The 27105-nt window shown below is 42.3% G+C and overlaps 2 protein-coding genes across 2 annotated transcripts in view; one reads left to right on the top strand and one right to left on the bottom strand.

Moving 5' to 3' along the window:
* LOC140199657 (protein mono-ADP-ribosyltransferase PARP14-like) overlaps window positions 1–11119 on the bottom strand; it is a 94436-nt gene extending 83317 nt beyond the window's left edge. Inside the window, 1 exon segment of the mRNA XM_072262102.1 lies at window positions 10927–11119. Coding sequence (XP_072118203.1) covers window positions 10927–11119 — 193 coding nt within the window.
* Window positions 11120–14587: 3468 nt separating this feature from the next.
* parp9 (poly(ADP-ribose) polymerase family member 9) overlaps window positions 14588–27105 on the top strand; it is a 73428-nt gene continuing 60910 nt past the window's right edge. The window contains exons 1-2 of the mRNA XM_072262104.1: window positions 14588–14780; window positions 17608–17735. Of these exons, the coding sequence (XP_072118205.1) occupies window positions 14588–14780; window positions 17608–17735 (321 nt within the window). The remainder of the gene's footprint in view (window positions 14781–17607; window positions 17736–27105) is intronic.

Genomic DNA, 27105 nt, shown 5'->3' on the forward strand with positions numbered 1-27105 from the left:
AAGGAAATACCCATGCCTGCTACGAAATCTCAAAATGTATTGCAGAAAAGATGAAGCCTTTTACAGATGGAGAGTTTGTCAAAGAATGTTTACTGGCAGTGGTGGATATTGTTTGTCCTGAAAAGAAATCTTTATTTGCACCTGTCAGCCTGTCAGCCAGAACTATCACATGGTGAGTTGAAGAAATGTCAGCAGATGTTAAAAGTTGTTTAAGGGATGCCTGCAATGAATTGCAATTTTTTTCAATTGTGCTTGATGAAAGCACAGACTTGAGAGACACTGCTCAACTTGCAGTGTTTGTGCGAGGAGTGACCTCAACTTTTCAAATTTTTGAAGAGTTTATTCAATTAATTCCTATGAAGGACATGGTTACTGGAGCGGACATATTTGAAGCTTTGTTGAAAATGATGTCAGAAATGAAACTTAATGTGTCGAAGCTAACTGGCATCACAACTGATGGGGCACCAGCAATGGTCAGACAGAAAAAAGGCATCATCGCATTGCTGCAAGGACAAACGGAAAACCTTGGAATCGCACAGAAACTGGTTAAAATTCATTGCGTTATCCATCAGGTGGCATTATGTGCCAAGTCTTTGAAATTAAAGGATATTATGGAAATTGTTGTGAAGGCAGTGAATCTGATTCTATCTCATGGATTGAATCATCACCAGTTTCAGCAGTTTTTGTTGGATACGGAGGCAGAATATGGGGATCTGGCTTATTTCTGCAATGTACGCTGGCTTAGCTGAGGGTCAATGCCGGAAAGTGTATTTGCATTGCATGAAGAGGTGGCAATATTCCTTGAAAGCAAAAATGAGGATGCTTCACATTTTCGGGATCCTGGTCGGATTGCAGCCTTGGCATTTCTTGTGGACATTACATCTCATTTAAATAACTCAAATTTACAACTTCAAGGAAAAAAATCAGCTGATACATGAGATGTACGGTCACATTGTGGCCTTTGCAAGAAAGCTGCAATTGTGGGAGTACCAGCTTCAAAAACGAAATTGTGCACATTTTCCTACTTTTCAAAAAAGTAAAGCACAGATCCAGGCATTTTTGTGAATATGGTCCAAGAACTGAGAAAAAAGTTTTCATCTCGTTTTGCTGATTTTTGCTTGCATGCAAATGAGTTCAAGCTGTCTGCTACTCCATTTGATGTGGAAGTGGACACTGCATCAGAAATTTTTCGAATGGAATTGATTGAAATGCAGTGTGATGACATATTGAGATTGAAATTTCATTCTGAAGATGTGTCAGTGCTTGACTTCTATAGAAAATATATTCATCCAAGTGGAAAGTATCCTAACTTAATGGACCATACAAAAAAGATGGCTTCATTGTTTGGCAGCACTTATCTGTGTGAGCAATTATTTTCAAAAATGAAGCACACCAAGAACCATTTGAGAACAAGATTGACTGCTGCCCATCTGGATAATGTCTTGCTCTTGGCATCAACAAGTCGGACACCCAATATTGAGAAGCTTTCAAACAACAAACAGCATCAAGTTCCACATTGATTTATCGAGTTTGCATTAAAATTTTCTTTTTTATTATACTTAATTTACCACCATTCAATGCATCATGTTCATAAGTTTTATGTTTAAAGATTCTGTGTCCTAGATTCAAAAGATGCCTTGATTGAAATAAATTGCAACTGAGTTCTTTGATTACTAATTGGCATCCCTGGTTAAGCACAAATGATTTTCGAGCATGCGTTATTCATTAATTTGAGGCAAAGCATAACTAGATGTATTTAAATGGATGATTCCCATATTTCAAGTTCTGTATGGCATTTATCTGGCCCACCGTCCACTCATTAATATGTGATCCAGCCCACAGAGGCAAAAAGGTTGCTGACCCCTGCCGTAAGGTTAGGTATTCAAACAGCCATATATTCAACACAATACAGCTCCCAGAGAAACATAGGCCCTACCCCCTCTCCACCCAAAGCGAGAAAGCTGACTAATAGACAGTTAGCGAGCTAAGAACTAAGTTCCCTCCCCAAATAATCCTGTTGACAGACTGGTCCTACAAGGTTATTGTGTCCCTACCAAGACACAACATAAAAAGAAAAATAACTCAGTATTCAAAAATATAAAAGGATCAGTTTAAACAAATTCAAAGAAATCTGCATTAAAATAAAGCCTCAAAAAAGGATAAAATAAAAAAGTATCAAAAAAATAACAGGAGACAATATATGAATAGCTAAAACATAAGCCTGATGAAACCTTATTTCAAGTTCATATTAACAGAAGAAAAAAAACTGATCAAATAAGAAATGTAACAGTTTTAGACTTCATCCTTCAGAAACTTTTTTGCTTCTTCAACCGACTTTATTCTTTTTCACAATCCGTTCTTCATAACAATACTCAGACGGCCTGGGAACCGAAGGGATGGTTTGTATCCTTTATTGTAAAGTTCCCACGTAACTTCTTCCTACTTCGGGCAAACAGACGTCCACAAATATAACCTTGTAATTTTGGAAATTGATCATTCCTTGTCGACGGGTATGGCGAATTAAAAGGTCCTTAATATGAAATTCATGAAAGCTTAGTATGACCGATCTGGGTCTCGCCACCAACGACAATGGCTTCGAAGTCGGAGAGCGATATGCTCGATCGAGCTTCGGCTCGGCAGTCAATAAAGCAGGGAAAAGCTTTTTCAGAAAGTTTGCAATAAACTTCGTAGGGTCAGCGCCTTCAATTGATTCTTCAAGACCCAGAATTCGCAAGTTATTTCTCCTGTTTCTATTCTCAAGACTGATGATCCTTTTCATCATTTTATCATTGGATAAAGATAACTCTTTGCAGAGTTTAATTGTATCGTCAACGTCCTCTTCAAGTGTCATTAGCTTCGCAATATTTTCCTGAATTCGGTTCTCATGCTCAGATAAAGTTTGTTGAATTGTATCCAATTTGCTGTTAAGTCATTGAATCTCCTCAGAAAATTCCAATTTTTGCCGTTTAAGGAAGTCACTGATTGAATCCAAAGTGACTGGGGATTCATTTTCTGTTTCTCTTTCTTTTGCAGACGCTTTGGTTCTTTTCCCAGCCATAGTAAAGCAGTATTAAAGTATTATAATAAGGTTTCAAAAAAAAGACTGGTAGGAGACAATTAAGTAAACAGGGTAGGAGCAATCTAAAAATGATGTTACTCCATCAGCTGCCAACAGAGCTCTCCTAAATTGTTTCAAAGTAAAGGTTGTAGTATGTTTATTATTTAGAAAATCTATGGATTACATTCATTAATACATAATTAACTACAGGATTTTTCACAGTTATATTAGCATGATTTTGAAATTATATAATAGAAAATCCATCTGTCTGGTACAAAGACTATGTGCATGGGAGCAGTTCAGTTACTGCACAGCCATGGAGCTTAGAGGGAACAGTGATCTCTGATACATCTTTTGTCCTGTCCAAACACTCTTGTCACTTTGCTTGCAACTTAAATTTTATTCTTTTTCTCATTCCACAAATGTTCACTGACATCCTGAGATTTTCCAGCAGTTTCTTTTATTTCTGATTTCCAGCACCTGCAATTTTTTTGGATTTTCATGTGTTACACATTGCTGTTCCCAGAGCTGTATCTAAATTCAAGATTTAAAATTAAAATTAGTAACTCATTTACTCTCAAACTGCACACCATGTGCTATGGGAGAATGCAATGTACAGTGTATACCACAATATATTGCGTGATGCAGCACATTAAGGACAAATGGTGTTCCTGTGACAATAACAAAGATCGTTATTCATTCTGCAATTATGTAGGGGGAAATGACTCTTCCTCAGAGGCCAGTATTTTCTATATATGTTGATACCAGAATTAACAGCCTAAATAGCCCCCAAACTGATAGCATGAATAGCGATTTCTCTAACTTCCCCTTCCCTCTCCTTTTCTCTTCACCTGTCTATCAACTCCGGCCCAGAACTCTGGCCCCACTCCATCTTTCTACTTGATAAACATGTGGCCATCCAAATCTCTGTTGACTGTGTGGAAACTGTGGCAAGGCATGGGTTAATTAATGTTGAGGCAAGTATAAAGTTGCAGATAGAGTGCAGACAGCCAAGGCAAGTGAGGCCTGCTTCCCTCCTGCACTGCAGGAGATGGGCACAATTTTGGCTTACTGCAACAATCAGGCAACTGATGGATTCAAGCAACACAAACCAAAGGACAATTACTTTACCAACTTCTAAATAGTATCATTGGTTCACTTTTTGTCTCCAACTTTCACTATGTCCTCAAGTTTACAGTCCATTTCCGACACCTACTCCCCTTTCTCAATCTCACTGTCTCTATCTCTGGAGACAGCTTATCAACTGATGTCTATTATACAACCACTGACTCCCATAGCTACCTGGACTTTACCTCTTCCCACCCTGACACTCGTAAAAACACCATCTCCTTCTCTCAATTCTTCCGTCTCTGCTGCATCTGCTCTCAGGATGAGGCTTTTCATTCCAGTACGAAGGAGATGTCCTCCTTTTTTAAAGAAAGGGGTTACTGTTCCTCCACCATCAATGCTGCCTTCAACAGCATCTCTCCCGTTTCACGCATGACTGCTCTCACCCCATCCTCCCACCACCCTATCAGGGATAGGGTTCATCTTGTTCTCACCTACCACACCACCTGCCTCTGTGTCCAGCACGTAATTCTCCAGAACTTCCGCCATTTGCAAGATGCCGCCACCAAGCACATTTTTTCCTCCCCACCCCCACTTTCTCCAGGGATTGGTCCCTAAGCAACTCCCTTGTCCATTTGTCCCTCCTTGCAAGCAGAACAAGTACACCACCTGCTTCGACACTTCCTCCCTCACTACCATTCAGGGTCCCAAACAGTCCTTCCAGATGAGGCAACACTTCAACCATGAGTCTGTTGTTGTTATCTACTGTGTCCAGTGCTCCCGGTATATCAGTGAGACCCACTGGAGATTGGGAGACTGCTTCGCCAAGCAGGAACGCTCCATCCACCAGGATCTCCCAGTGGCCACTCATTTTAATTCCACTTCCCATTCCCATTCCAAAAAGTCTATCCATGGTGTCTTTTACTGTCGCGATAGGGTGCACTCAAGTTGGAAGAACAACATCTTATGTTTTGTCTGAGTAACCTCCAACCCGATGGCATGAACATTGATTTCTCAAACTTTCATTAATGCCCCCACCCCTCTCTATCGTGCTTTATTTTACAAGTGCACAAGGGAACAGTATGGCCCCTGTCACAACACTGTTCTGAAACCTAAAAAGAGAAATGACATTTTAATACAGAATTGAGCAGCAGTTAGATACTGACCATTTAATAAACTGTGCATGTTTGAATTCCTTACTTGCAAGGTCAATCGCCATTCGCAATACAAGTGTTAAAAGTCAATTGAAACTACAGGCTAACAACCAATGATACTATAAAGAGAAAATCTGCCGATGTGGGAAATCCAAACAACTCACACAAAATGCTGGAGGAACTCAGTAGACCAGACAGCATCTATGGAAAAGAGTTCAGTCGAAGTTTCAGGCTGAGACCCTTCAGCAGGACTGGAGAGAGAAAGCTGAGGAGTAGATTTAAAAGGTGGGAGCTGGGGAGAGAGAAACACAAGGTGATAGGTGAATCGAAGTGGGGAGGGATGAAGTTGGGAAGTTGATTGGTGAAAGAGATACAGGGTTGGAGAAGGGGGAATCCAATAGAATTTTAATTGGAAGAAAGAAAAAGGAGGAAGAGCACAAGAGGGAGGTGATGGGCAGGCAAAGAGATGAGGTGAGAGAGAGAAAAGGGGATGGGGAATGGTGAGGGGAGGGGGGAAGATATAGGCCTGGAAATTAAAGAAATCTGGGGGGGGGGAGGTGAGAACCATGTACAACTGGAATAACCAGTATCGATCAGCAGTAATAGCATCTCTGCTGATTAACTGGAGTCTGAAAACCCATCACATTCCACCTCACAAACTGCACACCTGCCAGTCAGACACCTCCTACCCCGTATGGAGAAGAGTCTGCTGTCCCCACACTGGCCTCATTAGCCCCGCCAAATTCCCAAAACCTCAGTCTTGAGAGACTGCTTGAGGAAAGATCACCAGCAAGTGAGTGGTTGTCAAAGGAATAATCAGCAATTTAAATAATAATAATTATAAAATTACTAATTTTGGTAACTATTCCTCTGTCTAGGACAAACTGGGCAAGCGAAGGGACAGAAGCAACACTTGAGTCATTGATCTACAGCTAAGGTTCTCTGACAGACATGTTGGACTAAAGCATACTGCATGGACAGCTGTGCAAAAGGAGTATGACGTTGTCCCTCAAGGTAAGAGATCAGTATACTGAGAGAAGAAACTAAAGTGTAGACTATCTTCCAAATGGAGAGAAATTTCAAAATCTGCGGTGTACAGGGATTTGGAAACCATCCTGCAGGATTCCCTAAAGGTTAAAGCCGAAGGTGAGGAAGGCAAATGTGATATTAGCATTCATTTTTAGAAAACTAGAAAATAAAAGCAAGGATGCAATGTTGAGGCTTTGGAAAGCACTGGTGAGGCCTCACTTGAGTGTATTGTGACCATCTTTGAGCCCCTTATCTAAGAAACAATGTGCTGAAATTGAAGAGGGTTGAAAGGAGGTTCACAAAAATAATTCCAGCATTGAAAGGCTTGTCATATGAGCAGCATCTGAAGTCTCTGGGTCTCTACCCACTGGAATTCAGAAGAATGAGGAATAACCTCACTGACACCTATCTACTGCTCTGACTTTTTCCTGTTGTCCCTCTCGCCCTTGAAACCTATGGAATGTTGAAAAGCCTTGAGAAGTTGGATGTGGAGTGGATGTTTCCTATGGTGGGAGAGTCTAAGACCATAAGATACAGTCTCAGAATAAAGGGACTTCTATTTAGAACAGAGATTCGGAATTTCTTTAGCCAGAAGTCAGTGAATCTATGGAATTTGTTGCCACAGGCAGCTGTGGAGGGCAAGTCGTTGGGTATATTGAAGGTAGAATTGATTCTTGATTGATCAGGACATGAGGGGATATGGTGAGAAGGCAAGCGATTGGGGCTGAGAGGGAAATGATGTAATGGTGGAAGAGACTCAATGGGCCAAATGGTCTAATTCTGCTCCTATACCTTATGGTTTTATGCTTCCTTCACATAACCATAAAGGACATTTGGATTAGAACCATTTCTGCTTTTCAATATATCACAGAGATTCATCTTAAATTCAGTGATAACACTATTTGTATTAGGATTTCTTAACTTAGGACATAGAAACATAGAAAACCTACAGCACAATACAGGCCCTTCAGCCCAGAATGCTGTGCCGAACATGTCCTTACCTTAGAAATGACCTAGGGTTGCACATAGCCCTCTATTTTTCTGAGCTCCATGTACCTGACCAGGAGTCTCTTAAAAGACCCTATCGCATCCACCTCCACCACTGTCGCCAGCAGCCCATTCCATGTACTCACCACTCTCTGTGTAAAGAACTTACCCCTGACATCTCTGTACCTACTTCCAAGCACCTTAAAACTGTGCCCTCTTGTGCTAGTCATCTCAGCCCTGGGAAAAAGCCTCTGACTATCCACACAATCAATGCCTCTCATCATCTTATACACCTCTATCAGGTCACCTTTCATCCTCCGTCGCTCCAAGCAAAAAAGGCCAAGTTCACTCAACCTATTTTCATTAGGCATGCTCCCCAATCCAGGCAACATCCTTGTAAATCTCCTCTGCAGCCTTTCTATGGTTTCCACATCCTTCCTATAGTGAGGCAACTAGAACTGAGCACAGTACTCCAAGTGGGGCCTGACAGGGTCCTATATAGCTGGAGCATTACCTCTCAGCTCCTAAACTCAATCCCACTGTTGATGAAGGCCGATGCACTGTAAGCTTTCTTAACCACAGTCAACCTGTGCAGCAGCTTTGAGTGTTCTGTGGTCTCAGACCCCAAGATCCCTCTGATTCTCCACACTGCCAAGTACCATTAATACTATATTCTGCCATCATATTTGACATACCAAAATGAACAACCTCACACTTATCACACTTATCTGGATTGAACTCCATCTGCCAGTTCCCAGCCCAGTTTTGCATCCCATAAGTGTCTCACTGTAAGCTCTGACAGCCCTCCACACTATCCACAACACCTCCAACCTTTCTGTCATCAGCAAATTTACTAACCCATCCCTCCAGTTCTTCATCCAGGTAATTTATAAAGACCGCGAAGATTAGGGATTCCAGAACAGCTCCCTGAGTCACACCACTGGTCACCCACCTCCATGCAGAATATGCCTTCTGTGGGCAAACCAATTCTGGATCCACAAAGCAATGTCCCCTTGAATCCCATGCCTCCTTACTTTCTCAATAAGCCTTGCATGGAGTACCTTATCAAATGCCTTGCTGAAATCCATATACACTACATCTACTGCTCTACCTTCATCAATGTGTTTAGTCATATCCTCAAAAAATTCAATCAGGCTCGTAAGGCACGACCTGCCTTTCACAAAGCCATGCTGACTTTTCCTAATCATATTAAGCCTCTCCAAATGTTCAGAAATCCTGCCTATCAGGATCTTCTCCATCAGCTTACCAACCACTAAAGTAAGACTCACTGGTCTATAATTCCTGGGCTATCTCTACTCCCGTTCTTGAATAATGGAACAACATCTGCAACCCTCCAATCTTCTGGAACCCCTCCTGTCCCCATTGATGATGCAAAGATCATCGCCAGAGGCTCAGCAATCTGCTCCCTTGCCTCCCACAGTAGCCTGGGGTACATCTTATCCAGTCCTGGTGACTTATCCAACTTGATGCTTTCCAAAAGCTCCAGCACATCCTTTTTCTTAATATCTACATGCTCAAGCTTTTCAGTCTGCTGTAAGTCATCCCTACAATTGCCAAGATCCTTTTCCATAGTGAATACTGAAGCAAAGTACTCATTAAATACCTCTACTATCTCCTCCGGTTCCATACACACTTTCCCACTGTCACACTTGATCAGTCTTATTCTCTCACGTCTTATCCTCTGGCTCTTCACATACTTGTAGAATGACTTGGACTTTTCCTTAACCCTGTCCGCCAAGGCCTTCTCATGGCCCCTTCTGGCCCTCCTAATTTCTTTCTTAAGCTCCTTCCTGCTAGCCTTATAATCTTCTAGATCTCTATCATTACCTAGTTTTTTGAACCTTTCATAAGCTCTTCTGTGCTTCTTGACTAGATTTATAACAGCCTTTGTACACCACAGTTCCTGTACCCTACCATCCTTTCCGTCTCATTGGAATGTCTTTACGCAGAACTCCACGCAAATATCCTCTGGACATTTGCCATATTTCTTCCGTAAGTTTCCCTGAGAACAACTGTTGCCAATTTATGCTTCCAAGTTCCTGCCTGATAGCCTCATATTTCCCCTTACTCTAATTAAACACTTTCCTAACTTGTCAGTTCCTATCCCTCTCCAATGCTATGGTAAAGGAGATAGAACTGTGATCACTATCTCCAAAATGCACTCCCACTAAGAGATCTGACACCTGACCAGGTTCATTTCCCAATACCAGATCAAGTACAGCCTCTCCTCTTGTAGGCGTATCTACATATTGTGTCAAGAAACCTCCTTGAACACACCTAACAAACTCCACCCCATCTAAACCCTGTTATTATTACACCTTTCCAGAATCTGTCTCCCTATCTGCTCCTCAATGTCCCTGTTACTATTGGGTGGTCTATAAAAAACACCCAGCACAGTTATTGACCCCTTCCTGTTCCTAACTTCCACCCAAAGACACTCTGTAGACAATCCCTCCATGTCTTCCTCCTTTTCCACAACAGTGACACTATCTGATCAACAGTGCCACGCCCCCATCTCTTTTGCCTCCCTCCCTGTCCTTTCTGAAACAACTAAAACCCGGCACTTGAAGTAACCATTCCTGCCCTGAGCCATCAAAGTCTCTGTAATGGCCACAACATCATAGCTCTAAGTACTAATCCACGCTCCAAGCTCATCCCCTTTGTTCATAATAGTCCTTGCATTAAAATAGACACATCTCAAACCCGAGAAAATCTGCAGAAGCTGGAAATTCTAGCAACACACACCAAATGCTGGTGGAAAGCAGCAGGCCAGGCAGCATCTATAGGAAGATGTACCCTTTGACGAAGGGTCCCAGCCCGAAACGTCGACTGTACTTCTTCCTATAGATGCTGCCTGGCCTGCTGCGTTCCACCAGCATTTAGTGTGTGCTTCACATCTCAAACCATCGGTCCGAGCGCGTCTCTTCTCTATCACCTGCCTATCCTCCCTTTTGCACTGTCTCCAAGCTTTCTCTATTTGTGAGCCAACCGCCTCTTCAGTTCAGTTCCCAACGCCCAAATCCTAGTTTATACTCTCCCCAATAGCCTTAGCAAACCTCCCCGGAAAAAAAAACACAAGAAAAGGACATAGGATACAATTGCAAAACATAAAATAACTTCAATTCCAGACGCACACAACGTTTTGGCAAGATTTGATATTTTGTTTGATTAAAAACGAATTTCCCCATAACAACTTGACCGACATAGGTAATCATATTGGCATCAGTGATAAAGTATTTGCGGAGCGTAGCGACAACCCATTTTCATCACGGGTTTGCAGTCTATCAGTGCGGAGACAAATATTAAACTTTCTCAAAGCAAGGAGGTGATAGCGCAAAGTTTCCTTTCCTTTCTCCGGGCAGTAAACACGGCCATTTTCCAAGGATATTACAAATACTAATCTTACAAATATTAATGTCGTAAAATACGAGAGCTTCAAGATCTGTTGGGCTAAATTCTTCTCCCTCCCTCACTATCGAGTCTTCTTCCTCGCCGTTTTCTTAACTAACACTGCACTATCAAAAGCTAAATAAATCTGCTTCTGAAATAACTATAATCTCAACTGAAATGAATTCTAACGATTTGGGAGCGAGTTAGAAACTCACGCGCTTTCGTCACTGACGAAGCGTACCACTGCTTGGTTTGAGACAGGATCGTTATATTCCACGATACATTCTCCGCCGTTAGATTTCTTCTTGCTTTGGAAATAAATCTGCAGTTTATTTCTGAAAAAGGTAGCGTCGTCCAAATCCCATTTGCCCTCGACTATGAGAGGATAGTGGTAACCACCGTCTGCAGCCATCTTCCACAAGCGAATGGAAACTATCCTCGTCCTCTCCGGTAGTTTGCTGTCAGTTTCATTTTCGTTTTCCGTGAAAATAACTTTTTTTAGGCTTGAAGAAAATAGGAAATAACCTTGCACTGTTATTTCCTTTGTTAACGTAAACACTCAAAATTCGCCTTTGAATATGCCCAAAACGCACTTTGTACCAGGGGAATCAAGGTATTACAAATATGAATGGGATAGGTTTCCTCGAGGCGTAAAATGGCATGTGACATATTGGCCCCATTAACCGAAACTAGGGAGATAACCGAAAGCATTTGAGGCTTGCTACCACCCAAACTGGACCCCCTACAATTTGCCTACCGACATAACTAATCAACAGACGACACAATAGCCACTGCTCTACATACCATCCTTACACATTTGGAGAAGATGGATGCTTATGTGAGAATGCTGTTCTTGGACTACAGTTCAGCACTCAACACCATAATTCCCTCCAGGCTTGACAAGAAGTTCAGAGACCTTGGTCTTGACCCTGCCTTGTGCAGCTGAATCCTGTACTTCCTGTCCAATCACCAGCAGGTAGTAAGAGTGGGCTCCCTCACCCCCTGACTCTCAATACAGGAGCCCCGCAGGGCTGTGTACTAAGTCCCCTCCTTCACTCCCTGCATACCCATGACTGTGTTGCCACCCACAGCTCTAATCTGCTAATTAAATTTGCCAATGACACTACATTGATTGGCCTTATCTCAAACAATAACGCGGTGGCCTACAGGGAAGAAGTCATCTCTCTGACACAGTGGTGTCAAGAAAACAACCTCTCCCTCAATGTCGCAAAAACAAAGAAGCTGGTTGCGGATTACAGGAGGAATGCAGAGAGGTTAACCCCTATTGACATCTGGGGTTTAGAGGGTAAACAGCTTCAACTTCCTCGGCATCCACATCACTGAGGACCTCACATGGTCTGTACACACCAGCTGTGTGGTGAAAAAGGCACAACAGCACCTCTTTCACCTCAGACGGTTGAGGAAGTTTGGTACGGGCTCCCAGAACCTAAGAACTTTCTACAGGGGCACAATTGAGAGCATCCTGACTGGCTGCATCACTGCCTGGTATGGAAACTCTACCTCCTTCAATCACAGGATCCTGCAGGGAGTGGTGTGGACAGCTCAGCACATCTGTAGATGTGAACTTCACATGATTCAGGACAGTTACAAAGTCAGGTGTGTAAAAAGGGCCTGTAGGATCACCGGGGACCCGAGTCACCCAACCACAATCTCTTCCAGCTGCTAGCATCCTGGAAATGGTACCGCAGCATAAAAGCCAGGACATCATTGCCCTTCCACCAGGCCAACAGACTGATGAACTCACATTGCTTTGAGTGCATTTCTATGTTACATTGACTGTTCTATTTATTATAAATTACTATGAATGCATATTGCAAATTTAGACGGAGACGTAACGTAAAGACTCCTCATGTATGTGAAAGATGTAAGAAATATAGTCAATTCAATTACATAACACTCAATCCAGTATAGTTGATCCCCTAGTAGGCTCAACGACAAATTGCTCTAAAAAGCCATCTCGTAGGTATTCAAGCAACAGACATAAAAGTTGCTGGTGAACGCAGCAAGTCAGGCAGCATCTCTAGGAAGAGGTACAGTTGACGTTTCGGGCCGAGACCCTTTGTCAGGACTAACTGAAAGAAGAGCTAGTAAGAGATTTGAAAGTGGGAGGGGGAGGGGGAGGGGGAGATCCAAAATGATAGGAGAAGACAGGAGGGGGAGGGATGGAGCCAAGAGCTGGACAGGTGATTGGCAAAAGGGATATGAGAGGATCATGGGATGGGAGGCCGAGGGAGAAAGAAAGGGGGAGGGGAGAGCCCCAGTGGATGGGCAAGGTGTATAGTGAGAGGGACAGAGGGAGAAAAAGGAAAGAGAGAAAAAGAATGTGTGTATATAAGTAAATAAATAACGGATGGAGTACAAGGGGAGGCAACTTTTATGTGTGTTGCTTGAAATTCCAGCATCTGCAGATTTCCTCGTGTTTGAGTAGGTATTCACTTGGGATGCATTACCAACCTGATTTTCCCAATCTACCTGCAAGTTTAAAATCTCCCATGACTACAATAACATTGCCCTTTTCACCAGCATTTCTATTTCCTATTGTAATGTAGTCCACACCCCAGCTACTGCTTGGAGGCCTGTACTGTATATAACTGCCATCAGGGTCCTTTAACCCTTGCAGTTTCGTAACTCAACCCACAAGAATTCAACATCTTCCAATTCTATATCAAACCTCTCTAATGATTTGATCTCATTCTTTACCAGCAGAGCCACGCCACACCCTCTGTATACCTTCCTATCCTTCTGATACAATGTGTAACCTTGTACAAGTGATGTCAATGATAGATGGTGTATGTTCATCTTGGTCAGTACAGGGCTGCAAATTGTCTGGCATTGAACAAGATACCCAGTGAATGTCTTCCCGATAAGAAATTGATATTGGGCACACTACTTCCCTTCTGATGTTATTTTTTTCCTGCCCTGGGCACATGCCACTACAAGTTCTAATGGGAAAATTAATAACCACAATTTAACAGGAAACATGAAGTATAAACATGGTTATACTTAAGGCAGAGGTTGATAGATTCTTGATTAGTCAGGGCACGACAGGATATGGGGAGAAGGCAGGAGATTGGGGCTGAGAGGGAAATGGATTAGCCATGATGAAATGGTGGAGGAGACTGGATGGAACAAATGGCCTAATTCTTCTATATCTTATGGTCTATTTTTTGTTTTGTTGCCCTTTCCTCATAGAATCATAGTCATAGAGCTAGTTTGCCAACAACAGAGAAAAAGTAAATAAATTTAAACTAACTCTGTGATGATGTAAATCTGGTGGCACGTGTTCGTAGAGAAACAATATTGTCAGCCAGTAAAATAATCTAATCTTTCTCCATACTGGAGAAAGAGCCACTGGGTAGAAAAACTGATTTCCAGCTCGTTGCTCATTTGTTGGCTTGTGCCGTAATTGAAAAACTTGCTACTTTGAGGGAAAAAAATCCTGTTCTTGATTATATTTTCTCCGCAGACAAAATGCGTGCCAAACCAGGTCCTTGAGGAGGAATTGGTCACTCGCTCTCCATTACGCAATAATCGCCTGCTGCTGACAGTTACCGAGAATAGATTCGGACCTGCAGCATCAGTCAACTGTCAAAAGGAACGAGAGTTGTTTATGTACGTTATATTAAAACGTTCACGATCGATCAGAATAAGAAAACGCATACTGCGAAGTGACAGAGAAAGGGGGCGCCAGAGTCATCATCCTTGTGTTAAAAATCCTCTTAATTCGTGTGAAGATTCAAACTATCGGATTTCCAGCATCAGCAGATCTCGCGTTGGTTTTTACAAGGTGTTGATCGAAGTTCCACTTTTCCTTTCGAGAAGACGGCTGCAGGAATCCCGTGTGCAAACATCCAAGAAGATGGCAGTTTCATTTCCAGACGGCAGATCGTTTCTAATTGTGAGCTGGGAGGAAAATGTTCACGTTAGAGACGTGGAACGGATTCTGGACAATCACTTCCACAACCTGGCCCACCAGTTACACACCAAATGCGAACTGCGGAGTCTTGGCTTCCGGCAGGTTCTCGTTCTCCTGACGAAGACAACAGCAGGCGGTGAATATTAATCTTGTCATCTTGATTTACACAATGTCATCTGTTAGTTGTATTTATTAAAATGTGCATATCAACAGCTTATTTTAGTAGGACAGGTTTTAATGTGGCATGCATAGGCAAAGCATCCAAAAGAGACCTAACCTAAGAATGGGTATCGTCCATTGCAGTGTTGTTGGAGGATGCAGCAGAGCTACAGAAAAGCAGGTTAGAATGTCAAATGCACAAAATGACCCTGGATGGTGCCAAACCCAAAAATGTATTTGATGTTGCAAGTCCTCCCATGATGCAAATAACTGTTGGTTCAAGGAACAAGTGTGCAGAAAGTGTCACAGACAAGGTCACATAGAGAGAGTGTGCAAGTCAGACAGAAGCACAACCAAAGCAAAAAACTACACTGTGAAGTTTCACACCCAAAACGAAACAAATGCATAAAGTGACCGAATGTGAGACAGACAACACAGAGGCTGACAAAGGTGAGCAGTCATGCCTAGAATTGCATAGTATTACTGAAGCAGATCACAATAGATGTGTCTGGTGTAAAACTGAAAATGGAACTGGACACAGGGTCAGTTTTGTCTATAATTTCAAAGGCTGACTACAACAGACTGCTTCCTAAGATACTATTAGAGAAGACTTCAGTGATGCTAAGGACCTACACAGGCAAAAAAGTGTCTCCCAAAGGCAACTGAAGGTAAATGTGATGTATGGAGGCCAAAAACAGCAGGTACAGCTTTATGTATTGAAAACTGGAGGGCCATCATTTTTCAGACGTGAATGGTTGAGAAAAAGCCAACTAGACTGGTATGCAATCAAAGGTGTGGCATCAACAGGCAACTGCAGCCTAAATGGTAGCACTAAGCAGAGTCCATCAGAGCAGTTTGATCAAATCAGAAGGTGTTTGAGAAGGGAATAGACAAACAGATTGAAGACTGGGCCAAAAGCTGTTCCAGATACCAAAAGGTTCAAACTGCAGCCCCCACAAGCACCATTACACCCATGGGAGTGGCCTTTGGCACCATATTGGCTTTGCTGGGCCATTCATGGACTTCATGTTTCTGATTGCTGTGGATGCTCAGTCAAAGTGGCCAGAGGTTATACCAAAAAAGCCAACCACATCAGAAAAGACTGTTTGTGCCCTGAGGACTATCTTCGCCAGAAATGACTTACTAAAACAAATTGTAAGAGGCAACAAACTACAATACAAGTCAAAAGTATTCCGACGGTTCATGAAGAAAAATGGCATCAGACATTTCAAGTCAGCTCCTCACAAATGGGTCAGCTGAAAGGGTTATCCAAACCTACAGGAAGTCCATTAAAGTGACTGACAAGGAGGACATTTCCCTACAGCACAAGATGGACAACTTTCTTTTTGTGCATCAGAACTCTGTTCATGCGACAACAAATCAAACATCTGTAATGCTGTTCATGAGCAGAAATCTGAGATCTCACGTAGACCTCCTGAAACCAGATCTATGGAGGGAAGTACAGAATAAACAGTTCAACCAGTTGCCAAATAAACCAGCAAGAAGCATTGAGATTGGACAGGGAACCCTCACATGTGATTACTGAGAAGACAAGTAGACTCCTGGTAGGATAGCTACAAGAATTGGACCACTGATATTCACAGTGGATGTTGGAGATCAGACATGGAGACGTCACGTGGACCAGATACTGGATGGTCAACTGAAGAACATACCTGAGTCGACCGCATCTAACGAGATGGACTCGTTACAGTCATCCGACTTACCTCTCAGTGATGATGTCATTGACAGCAATGTGACACTGTAAACCAAGAACATTGTCTTACTCAAAACACCTATCAAACCTGATGCCACTCCACAGGTCCAGAGACAGTATCCTGAAAGAAACAAGTGCCACCCAAAAGACTAAACCCTTAGAACCGTGAAGCTAGTTATGGACTGTTATTGTGAAAGTATGTTTATTTGGAATATGGGTTTATAAAAGGGAAATTGACTGTTTTGAACATATACAGTTTTATATTGCATTAATTTAATGGGGGAGGAAGTGTAATGTATGGATCTATTTCTTTTGGAGCAATGACCGCCCCCCGCCCCAGCACTATGTGTTGATCTATTGTCAGCATATGCGCTGTTGGCGACACATGTGTATTGTTTTTTTTCTCTCCTCTCTCGCTTTCACTGCAATGTGAACAGACCAGTTAAAGCCATCTCCCGTGTGCGTGCTTTTATTTAATTGATATGTAGTTTTGTACAGACACAACACCCCCAACCTAGTTTCATCATCCTGTCATCCCTCCCTTCTCAGGTTCTACCGTCACCTACCAACCTCTGTCTCACCACCCACCCTTCTCATTTCCATGCACTGGCTTTCTATCCTTTGTACTGCAGGGTTTCAATCCTAAATTTCAACCATCACTTTTAATTCAGTTACTTCTGGACCTGTTGAGTTCTTCCAACAGTTTTTTTTTTGCTCCAAACTCTAGAATTTGTGTTCTCATAACTCTCCAGAGAAATTTGTTAGTTTTGGGGTTTTTTGAGAGTTGAAATAGATTTATACCCTTAATTTGTAAATGTGGAAATGATTGGATAGGCAAAATGGATTTTCCCTGTTCCATTACTTGTTTTAAAAATTCAACCCACCTGTAACAGAATGAAATATCCACATAATAAATTTGGCTTTTACTACTGATCAAAATGTTTTCAAACTGGTAAGGAGGATATAATTGATATATGTCATAATCCAGACCTAAAGAGATAGTCTACTTTTTGTAAAAGTATGAGATATTGTTGGAATTCCTAAATTGATACTAATAGCAGTATGATAATAGATTTTCTCTTCTACCTAGTGTTAAAAGCAATTGCTGCAAATACAAGTGTTCCATACAAAAATGAAGAAATTAAACTTAACATCAAAATCCCTTCAGAAGAATCTTTTACTTTGGATTCAAAGAATTTGGTTGGAAAAACAGAAAAGGTAAACTTATTTTGGAATAAAATTACTTTATAATTTCTAAATAGTTCTATTTAGAAAAGTTGTTTGAAGTTAAGTCAGTTTCAAGCAAATTAGATGCATGCAGAGACAGTTTGCTTGTTCGTAATGTGCCATGCCATATGACGTGGGCGATCATTCTCTTTCCCTGACCATGATTGTTCTTGGTAAATTTTTCTACAGAAGTGGCTTGCCATTGTCTTCTTCTGGGCAGTGACTTTACAAGATGGGTGACCCCAGACTCTTCAGAGATTGTCTGCCTGATATCAGTGGTCGCATAACCAGGATATGTGATATGCACCAGCTGCTCCAATGGCTTCATGTAACCCCGATCAGTAGTGGGGAGGAAGCTAAGCAGGTGCTTCACCTTGTCCAAGGCTGACCTGCAGGCAAGTGAAGGAGCACTTTATACCTCCTGTGATAGAGACGTATCTCCACCCTGCCTTGCAGAGACAGTGGAGAGTCCAAAGCAAGTATGTTCTCACAGAAAATAGATGGAGACTTCAAAATGTAGCCACCCTTTCCTAACAACCACTGGCTATTGAGGAGCATTCAACACAGGAATAAATTCAAAAAAGGAAATTTATGTCAGTTGATCAGACCTTGGTACTGCAAAGACCAATACAAATATAGAACCTGATAATAGAAAGCAAATTAGCAGAGAAAAGAGAGCATATGAAAACATTATTGTCAATTAAAGCTGAAAAAATGCAGTGCCTTGAAAAAAGTATTCAGCCCCCCCACAAATAGTTTCACATTTTATGGTCTTAATTTCTAACTTTAAAATGTATTGAAATAGAATTCTTTTGAGCTAATCTACAAAATATTGTGCACCATGTCAAGTCAAAGAAATTCCAATACCTGTCAACAATTTACCAAAAATTAAAATCCTAAATTGTCAAGCTGAAAAATGTATTCATCCCTTTTGCAATTGGTTAGGGCAGGCCTCCCCTCTGAACTTAGTCAACGGAGAAGAATGGCACTTGTAAGAGAGGCCACTGTGACACCAACAGTCACTCTGAGTGAGCTGCAGAAGTCACTGGCTGCAACTGGAGATGATGTTCATGGCTTCACCATCCCTAAGGCCTTGCACAAAAAACGTATTTATGGAAGAGGGGCAAGGAAGAAGCCCTGGCTAAAAGAAAAAGCATATACTTGCCTGTCAAGACTTTGCAAAGTGTCACTTTAAATATACTGTAAAGATGTGGAAGAAGGTCTTATGGTCAGATGAGATTAAAGTGGAATTTTTTGGCCTCAACATTAAGTGGTACATGTGGCATAAATCTAATACTGCACATCAGCCAGGTAACACATCCCTACTGTAAAGTATGGTGGTGATACCATCATGCTATAGGGTGCTTTTCAGCAGCAGGGACCGGAAATCTGGTTAGGATTGACGGAAAGATGAACGCTGCTAAATACAGAGAGATCCTAGATAAAAACCTGCTAGCCTCTGCCAGAAAGCTTAAACTGGGGAGGAAATTTGCATTTTAGCAGGACAACGACCCAAAGCGCACTGACCGAGCAACCATGGAGTTGCTTCAAGTGTGGAAAATTGATGTCCTTGAATGGTCCAGTCGGAGTCCTGACCTTAACCTGATCCAATATCTCTGGCAAGACCTCAAAATTGGTGTCCATCACTACCCCCCAACTAACCTGGCATGGCTTGAGCAATTTTGTGAGGAGGAGTGGTCTGATGTTGTGCAAGGCTGATAGAGACTGATCCATAAAGACTACTGGCTGTAATAGCTGTGACAGATGGTTCAACTAAATACTGAGCAAAGGGGAATGAATACTTTTGAACTCCTGACATTTCAGTTTTTGAACTTTTGGCTTTTCATGCTTGACAATTTTCCTTATTTTTTGGGCTGTACTGTGGGGAAAAAAAGGAGCTTGTAATTTACAAATTAAAATTCTCAGTTAAATTGATCAAAATCCCTGGTTGTAATACTCATTGTTGTGAACAAAAGTTGAGGGCTGAATATTTCTTACAAGGAACTGTATTTGTGATCAGTTCACAAAGGACAAGAAAACAAAAGATAAAGTAATTCTATTGGAGCATAAACTGGTGCTGTGTTTGAGGAAGCAGAAGGCAAGGACATTGTCCTATGTTAATGATTGGTATTGACTTTATCAAAAGAGGAGCATAACAATAACACATAAATGATGAATGTGAAATATCATCCATAGATTATGTGTACCTTAAGATGCTTAGAGTAACAAGGAAGGAAACAGTGGCTTAAGGCCATCTCTTTACGTGGGCATGCTGATAGATTACTGGGAATTGAGGATAGTAGAAGATGCTTCTAAGAAGATTAATAATTTGGAGCTGTAGCTCTGGCCCCTGATTAATACTTTTGCAGTTGTAATCCGTAAAGTACAATCTATTGGTCACCATTCAGTGACATGTAACAGACAATATCAACAACATCCTTTTGTCCAGTTTGACTCCACCCATCTGTTTGCATCCACTCTCGATGTCAAGGCAACGTGCATCCAGGCGTGGATTTAATCTATTAGGAGAAGGATTAGAAGGGTATTGAGGAAATAATTTCATCCACAATAAGTGGGGAACTGGAATGTCACCTGAAAAGTCAAGAAACCTCCAACACATTTAGTAAAAATCTAAAGCAGCACTTTATGTCATTACACGATAAACCAACAGTTGGGAAGTAGGGTTAGTTGTAATATTTCTTCTTCAGTAGACATTGTCTGATTAACCAAATGGCTTCCTATTGTAATTTAAACTCTTGCATGTTTGTGATTCAATGAAAAGTTAACCTTTTTAGATGACACCACTGAATTCTCTCTTTCTATTGATACTTCCTCTGATTTTACTGTTCATATCTCGACAGTGATAGTGGCTTTACATATTGAATTCCATGTGCTGTTAAGTTAGGGGAGTATGTATCAGAGAGGCTATGTTCTAGTAATAGCACTGGGTTGACAAAATTGTCAACGGAGATGCATTATGAATTTCAATGAGATTGAGATGGGTTCCTGAAGGAGTCTGACATTTCCAAGATTTATTGAGTTCCTGTTCTGGTTATTATCAGAACTTTGGGATCCATCACATTGTTGGCTACTAGAAGCCTTCAGTGAGCTTCTGGTTTCTCAACATTTGAGCTTTGCTATGTTACTTGTGCAGTAATTAAAGCCTTCTAGAAGCTCACTAGAAGCCCCAGTGGCCATTTGGTTTCTAAACCTTTGAGTCTTGCTGTGTTTCTTGTATGGTAATTGACCACACCTGTGCCTAGTATCTCTGAACATTTAATCTGTGTGAATGGTGCTGTCCTTTGCTCAATTCTTTGAGTTAACGCTTGATAACATGCCTGTCTTATAATCCAGTGCTGTATACGTTTGAGTGTTTTTTGCCCTTGTGTTGCTAGTTTTGTATTTTGGACATGTTTTATTTTAGAACTTTGGATTCTGTCTGCTGTTTTTTGTTCAATTGCTCGCCTGCTCCATTTTGACTCATGTTTTTGTTATACAGTCATAGAAAAGTACAGCACAGAAACAGGCTCTTTGGCCAATCTAGTCTGTGCTGAACCATTTAAATTGCCTACTCCCATTGACCTGCACCCGGAACATAGCTCTCCATACCCTGACTATCATGAACCTACCCAAACTTCTCATAAACATTGAAATCGAGTTTGCATGCACCACTTGCACTGGCAGCTCATTCCACACTCTCACAGACCTCTGAGTGAAGAAGTTTCCCCTCATGTTTCCCCGTTGAATCACTGCCTGGCCTTCTGAGTTGAGTTATTGAATTTATTGTGTATTTATGCTGGAAAGGTAAAATATCTAGTAAAGTACCTGTCTGAATATTCATTCTGGCCTGCTGTGTGATATCTGCACCTGGCTTCATTTGTCATGCAGCCCCTTGGGTACCATGGTAGAGTTCTGGATTGCCATGATGGAGACCCAGATCCAACCCAGACAGTCCCGACAGTAATGACCTAATTGAGAATTATAGTGTTGTTTATCCATCCTATAACATTTATACTGAGTTCTGAAGCGAGGGGATTTATGAGATTACAAACATAGAAACATAGAAAACCTACAGCACAGTACAGGCCCTTCGACCCACAATGCTGTGCCAAACATGTATTTACTTTGGAAATTACCTAGGGTTACCCATAGCCCTCTGTTTTTCTAAGCTCCATGTACCTGTCCAGGAGTCTCTTAAGAGACTCTATTGTATCCGCCTTCACCACTGCCGCCGGCAGCCCATTCCACACACTCAACACTCTCTGCGTAAAAAAACTTACCCCTGACGTCTCCTCTGTGTCTACTTCCAAGCACCTTAAAACTGTACCCTCTTGTGTCAGCCACTTCAGCCCTGGGAAAAAGCCTCTGACTATCCACACGATCAATGCCTCTCATCATCTTATACACCTCTATCAGGTCACCTCTCATCTTATGTCGCTCCAAGGAGAAAAGGCCGAGTTCACTCAACCTATTCTCATAAGGCATGTTCCCCAATGCAGGCAACGTCCTTGTAAATCTCCTCTGCACCCTTTCTATAGTTTCCACATCCTTCCTGTAGTGAGGTGATCAGAACTGAGCACAGTACTCCAAATGGGGCCTCATCAGGGTCCTATATAGCTGTAACATTACCTCTCGGCTCTTGAACTCAGTTGATGAAAGCCAGTACACCTCCTTAACCAAACATTTAACCTGTGCAGCAGCTTTGAGTGTCCTATGGACTTGGATCCCAAGATCCCTCTGATCCTCCACACTGCCAAGAGTCTACTGTATATTCTGCCATCATATTTGATTTCCCAAAATGAACCACACATTTATCTGGGTTGAGCTCCATCTGCCACTTCTCAGCCCAGTTTTGCTTCATATCGATGTCCCGCTGTATCCTCTGACAGCCCTCCACACTATTCACAACACCCACAACTGTTGTGTCATCAGCAAATTTACTAACCCATCCCTCCACTTCTTCATCCAGATCATTTATAAAATCATGAAGAGGAGGGGTCCCAGAACAGATCCCTGAGGCACTCCACTGGTGTCTGACCTCCATGCAGAAGATGACCCGTCTACAACCACTCTTTGCCTTCTGTGGGAAGCCAATTCTGGATCCACAAAGCAATGTCCCCTTGGATCCCATGCCTCCTTGCAGATTGCAGCAAGGAAGAAGTTAAACAAAGAAATGAATTCCTCTTTGTTGCGGAAAAATCTCAGGATCAGCAGACAGACAAATCAGGCCGACTCAGAGAATTGTTTCAGACTAAAGGACTTTATTTATACGTTATATAACGGAGATCCTCTTTTCCTAAAAGCAGTATTCAGAAGCTCTGGTTAGCGTTCAGACACACTTCATTATATAGATACAGCGTACGTAACTAAAAGCACTTAACAATAACATTGCTTGACTCTGAACTTAGGCCTAAAATGTGACAAACAACGTGACTTTGAACTTGGCCTAAGTTTCAACAAACAACAGCATTATGTAAATGCGGCGCCATAACATTTTTCTTTAGACATTATAGAAACATAAACATAGAAAATAGGTGCAGGAGTAGGCCATTAGGCCCTTTGAGCCTGCACCACCATTCAGTATGATCATGGCTGATCATCCAACTCAGAACCCTGTAACTGCCTTCTCTCCATACCCCTTGATCCCTTTAGCCACAAGGGCCATATCTAACTCCCTCTTAAATATAGCCAATGAACTGGCCTCAACTGTTTCCTGTGGCAGAGAATTCCACAGATTCACCACTCTCTGTGTGAAGAAGTTTTTCCTCATCTCGGTCCTAAAAGGCTTCCCCTTTATCCTCAAACTGTGACCACTCGTTCTGGACTTCTCCAACATCGGGAACAATCTTCCTGCATCTAGCCTGTCCAATCCCATTAGTATTTTATACGTTTCAAACAGATTCCCCCTTAATCTTCTAAATTCCAGAGAGTACAAGCCTAGTCATTCCAGTCTTTCATCATATGAAAGTCCTGCCATCCCAGGGATCAATCTGGTGAAACTTCTTTGTACTCCCTTTATGGCAAGAATGTCTTTCCTCAGATTAGGGGAACAAAACTGCACACAATACTCCAGGTGTGGTCTCACCAAGACCTTGTACAACTGTAGTAGTACTGCCCTGCTCCTGTACTCGAATCCCCTTGCTTTGAATGCCAGCATACCATTCGCCTTTTTCACCGCCTGCTGTACCTGCATGCCCACTTTCAATGACTGGTGTACAATGACACCCAGGTCTCGTTGCACCTCCCCTTTTCCTAATCGGCCACCATTCAGATAATAATCTGTTTTCCTGTTCTTGCCACCGAAGTGGATAACCTCACATTTATCCACATTAAATTGCATTACCATGAATTTGCCCACTCACCTAACCTATCCAAGTCACCCTGCATCCTCTTAGCATCCTCCTCACAGCTAACACTGCCACCCAGCTTCGTGTCATCTGCAAACTTGGAGATGCTGCATTTAATTCCCTTGTCTAAGTCATTAATATATATTGTAAACAACTGGGGTCCCAGCACTGAGCCTTGCGGTACCCCACTAGTCACCGCCTGCCATCCTGAAAAGGTCCCGTTTATTCCCACTCTTTGCTTCCTGTCTGCCAACCAATTCTCCATCCACATCAATACTGTGTGCTTTAAGTTTGCACACTAATCTCCTGTGTGGGACCTTGTCAAAAGCCTTTTGAAAATCCAAATATACCACATCCACTGGTTCTCCCCTATCCACTCTACTAGTTACATCCTCAAAAAATTCTATGAGATTCGTCAACTAAAGGGCTTTCAGATAAATTCTAAGAGCAAGGACTTTAGCTGAATTTTAAGAGCATTCGCAAGCTATTAGGTTAACCCCTACATATCCAAAGAGTCTTAAATTCTTCCACAATTCCCTCCTTTTTGATCCTTTCAGATCAATACTCCTCATGAGGTATTTCCTCCTCTTCCTCACAGTGGGGTTCATATCCCTCTGGTCTTTCTTTGCCAGGAGGTACCTTCTCTCCCCACCAGTTTCGCCTACTGCGTATTTCTCTCTCCATCTGGGGTATCACAGGGACATTTTCAGGTCCGAGTAAGGCTCTTTTCATTAACTGGTAACAACACAATCATAATGCTCCACATAAACAGCATCCTAAAACACATACCATTACCACTATAATTATGCCATGGGTAATCCAGCTTCCCCAGCCAGAAAACCATCCCTCTATTATTTTCCACCATTTCATTGCTGAACCAAAATTCTTAAGCTGTTTCCTTATTTTTCTACTCTCCTCAATTTTTCCTCTTATGTGTTGACTAAAGTCAGTTATGTTTTCTAAGGCATCGGGAATATAAGTACAGTACAACATTCCTGCCCTACCATGGCGCATGTTCCTCCTTTTTCAGCTAAGAGTAGGTCCAGGGCCATTCTATTTTGCAAGGCCACCATTCTAAGGGCCAACTGCCTCCGTTGTTAGGTCTTTCACTTGTGTCTGCACGTCAGTTAGCGCATCAGCAGTGTCATTGGCCAACTTCTCTAGAGCGGCTGCCATATGAATACTTTCTCACAAATTTTGGGTCACACCATATGAGGGAAATGCTACCATCCAAAGCCTTTCACTTTCCGTTATCCCTCGCTTACTTTGCCTTAAATAAGGGTGTTGCGATATATCTTTTATAGGATGCATGGAGGGCACTATATATGGAGGGCACCAAATAACAGCAACCTATCCAATTTCCTGGGGACACATTCCCATTTTTGCCTGGCGGCCCTGGAAACCAAGGATAAGCTCTTTCCCCACATACCGCCTCTGTTCAGTACAAGAGCTATTACCCAAAACGTCGCCCGCTGTATTACCATAACAAATTCCATTTACAGTTTTCTGTGTAATTATTAACTCAAAGGAGGACATTCTTTTCCCCTCCGTTGAGGTATGGAGGTACCATCCTTTGAAACAGGTACATCCAGAATCCTCTTCACTGACATCACAGTCCTTTATCATCTTCTGCCAATCTCTTGTTCTAAAGTTGGAATATGATGTGTTAAATTGGTTCATAAGTCTCACAGAAAGCATTTCTCTTCCGTTCAGGGGGACCCATTCCAGGGACATTCCCTGGGCGGTGTGCTGAGGTATCTTTACACACACCCAACAAGAGTCCAACTCTTCACTTTGTTGACTGGCATAAGTGTGACATAAAAGCAAAAAGGTATTTTTGGATAAGGCCATACTAACTCCCCCCAGTATCACCCCCCATAAAAGCATCTGGCTTGTCAGCTTCATACCTTCTTGTCCTCTAACTCCTGGTGCAGTTTGCACCTAGTAGCCTGAATCCATTCTCCTTTTCCTTCAACCTTTACCGTGGTCCGGGTTGTTAGTAGCATTGGGTAGGGACCTTTCCACCTGGGAGAGAAAGAATCTTTATTCACTGATCTCACATATATTCTATCTGCCGGCTGAACAGATGCATGTTACCTTCAGTTAAAAGGTGCCTGGGCTTGCCGGACCCTCTCATACAATTTCCCTGCCTTCTGACACATTGCTTGTGCATATTTCAGTATCTTCTCATCATTCCATATTAGCACTACCTTTTCTGGGACCATGGGGCTTAGTTCCTGTTGTCATAGAGTGCCCCATCAAAATTTCATGAGGGGTAAGTCCTTTATTTCTATTCTTCTGATTTTTGCAGAGTGTACGTTACTAGGGGCATTGCCTCTGGCCATCTGAAATCATTTTGCTGACAAATTTCTGTCAAAGCCGCTCTTATTTCTCCGTTTGCTCTTTCCACCACACCTAAGGACTGAGGCTGGTAGGGGATATGCAATTTCTACTGGAACCCCAAGGTTTCCTTCAGTCCCTGCACTACTTTAGTTGTAAAATGGGTTCCCCTGTCGCTATTTATCCCTAGGGGAATTCCAAACCTAGGTATAATTTCCCGGTTGGGGCAGGTGATCAAATCTAGCGGGCGGCTTTCCTCCATTGTTTTGCTGGCAAACTAAACAAGTTTGTGCTACCTTCTCGATAGTTACTGTTATCCCTGGGGCGTACCATTGTTGAGTGATGGCATGCTGCATCCCTCCTTTGCCCATGTGAGCCTGGCCATGTGCCAGGCGAGCAGGGGCAAAAATAAACTATGCGGGCACACTACTCGGCCGTCTGGGTGACGCCATAGTCCGGTATTCTGGTAACATGCAGATTTGCTCCAGGCACATTTCTCTTGCTGTGAGGCAAGATTTTGGGTTTCCTGGAACTGCTGGACGTCCATACACACAGGGGGCTCCTTCCCTCCCGATTCAGCCCGAGGGGTCTGTAGCACAGGTTGTCGCTGAAGGGCCACCTGTTTTGCTACCATGTCTTCAAACCGATTTCCTTGGAGACCTCATTGTCGGCTG

This window comes from Mobula birostris, chromosome 6 (genome assembly GCF_030028105.1).
Source record: "Mobula birostris isolate sMobBir1 chromosome 6, sMobBir1.hap1, whole genome shotgun sequence".
Classification (NCBI taxonomy): domain Eukaryota; kingdom Metazoa; phylum Chordata; class Chondrichthyes; order Myliobatiformes; family Myliobatidae; genus Mobula; species Mobula birostris.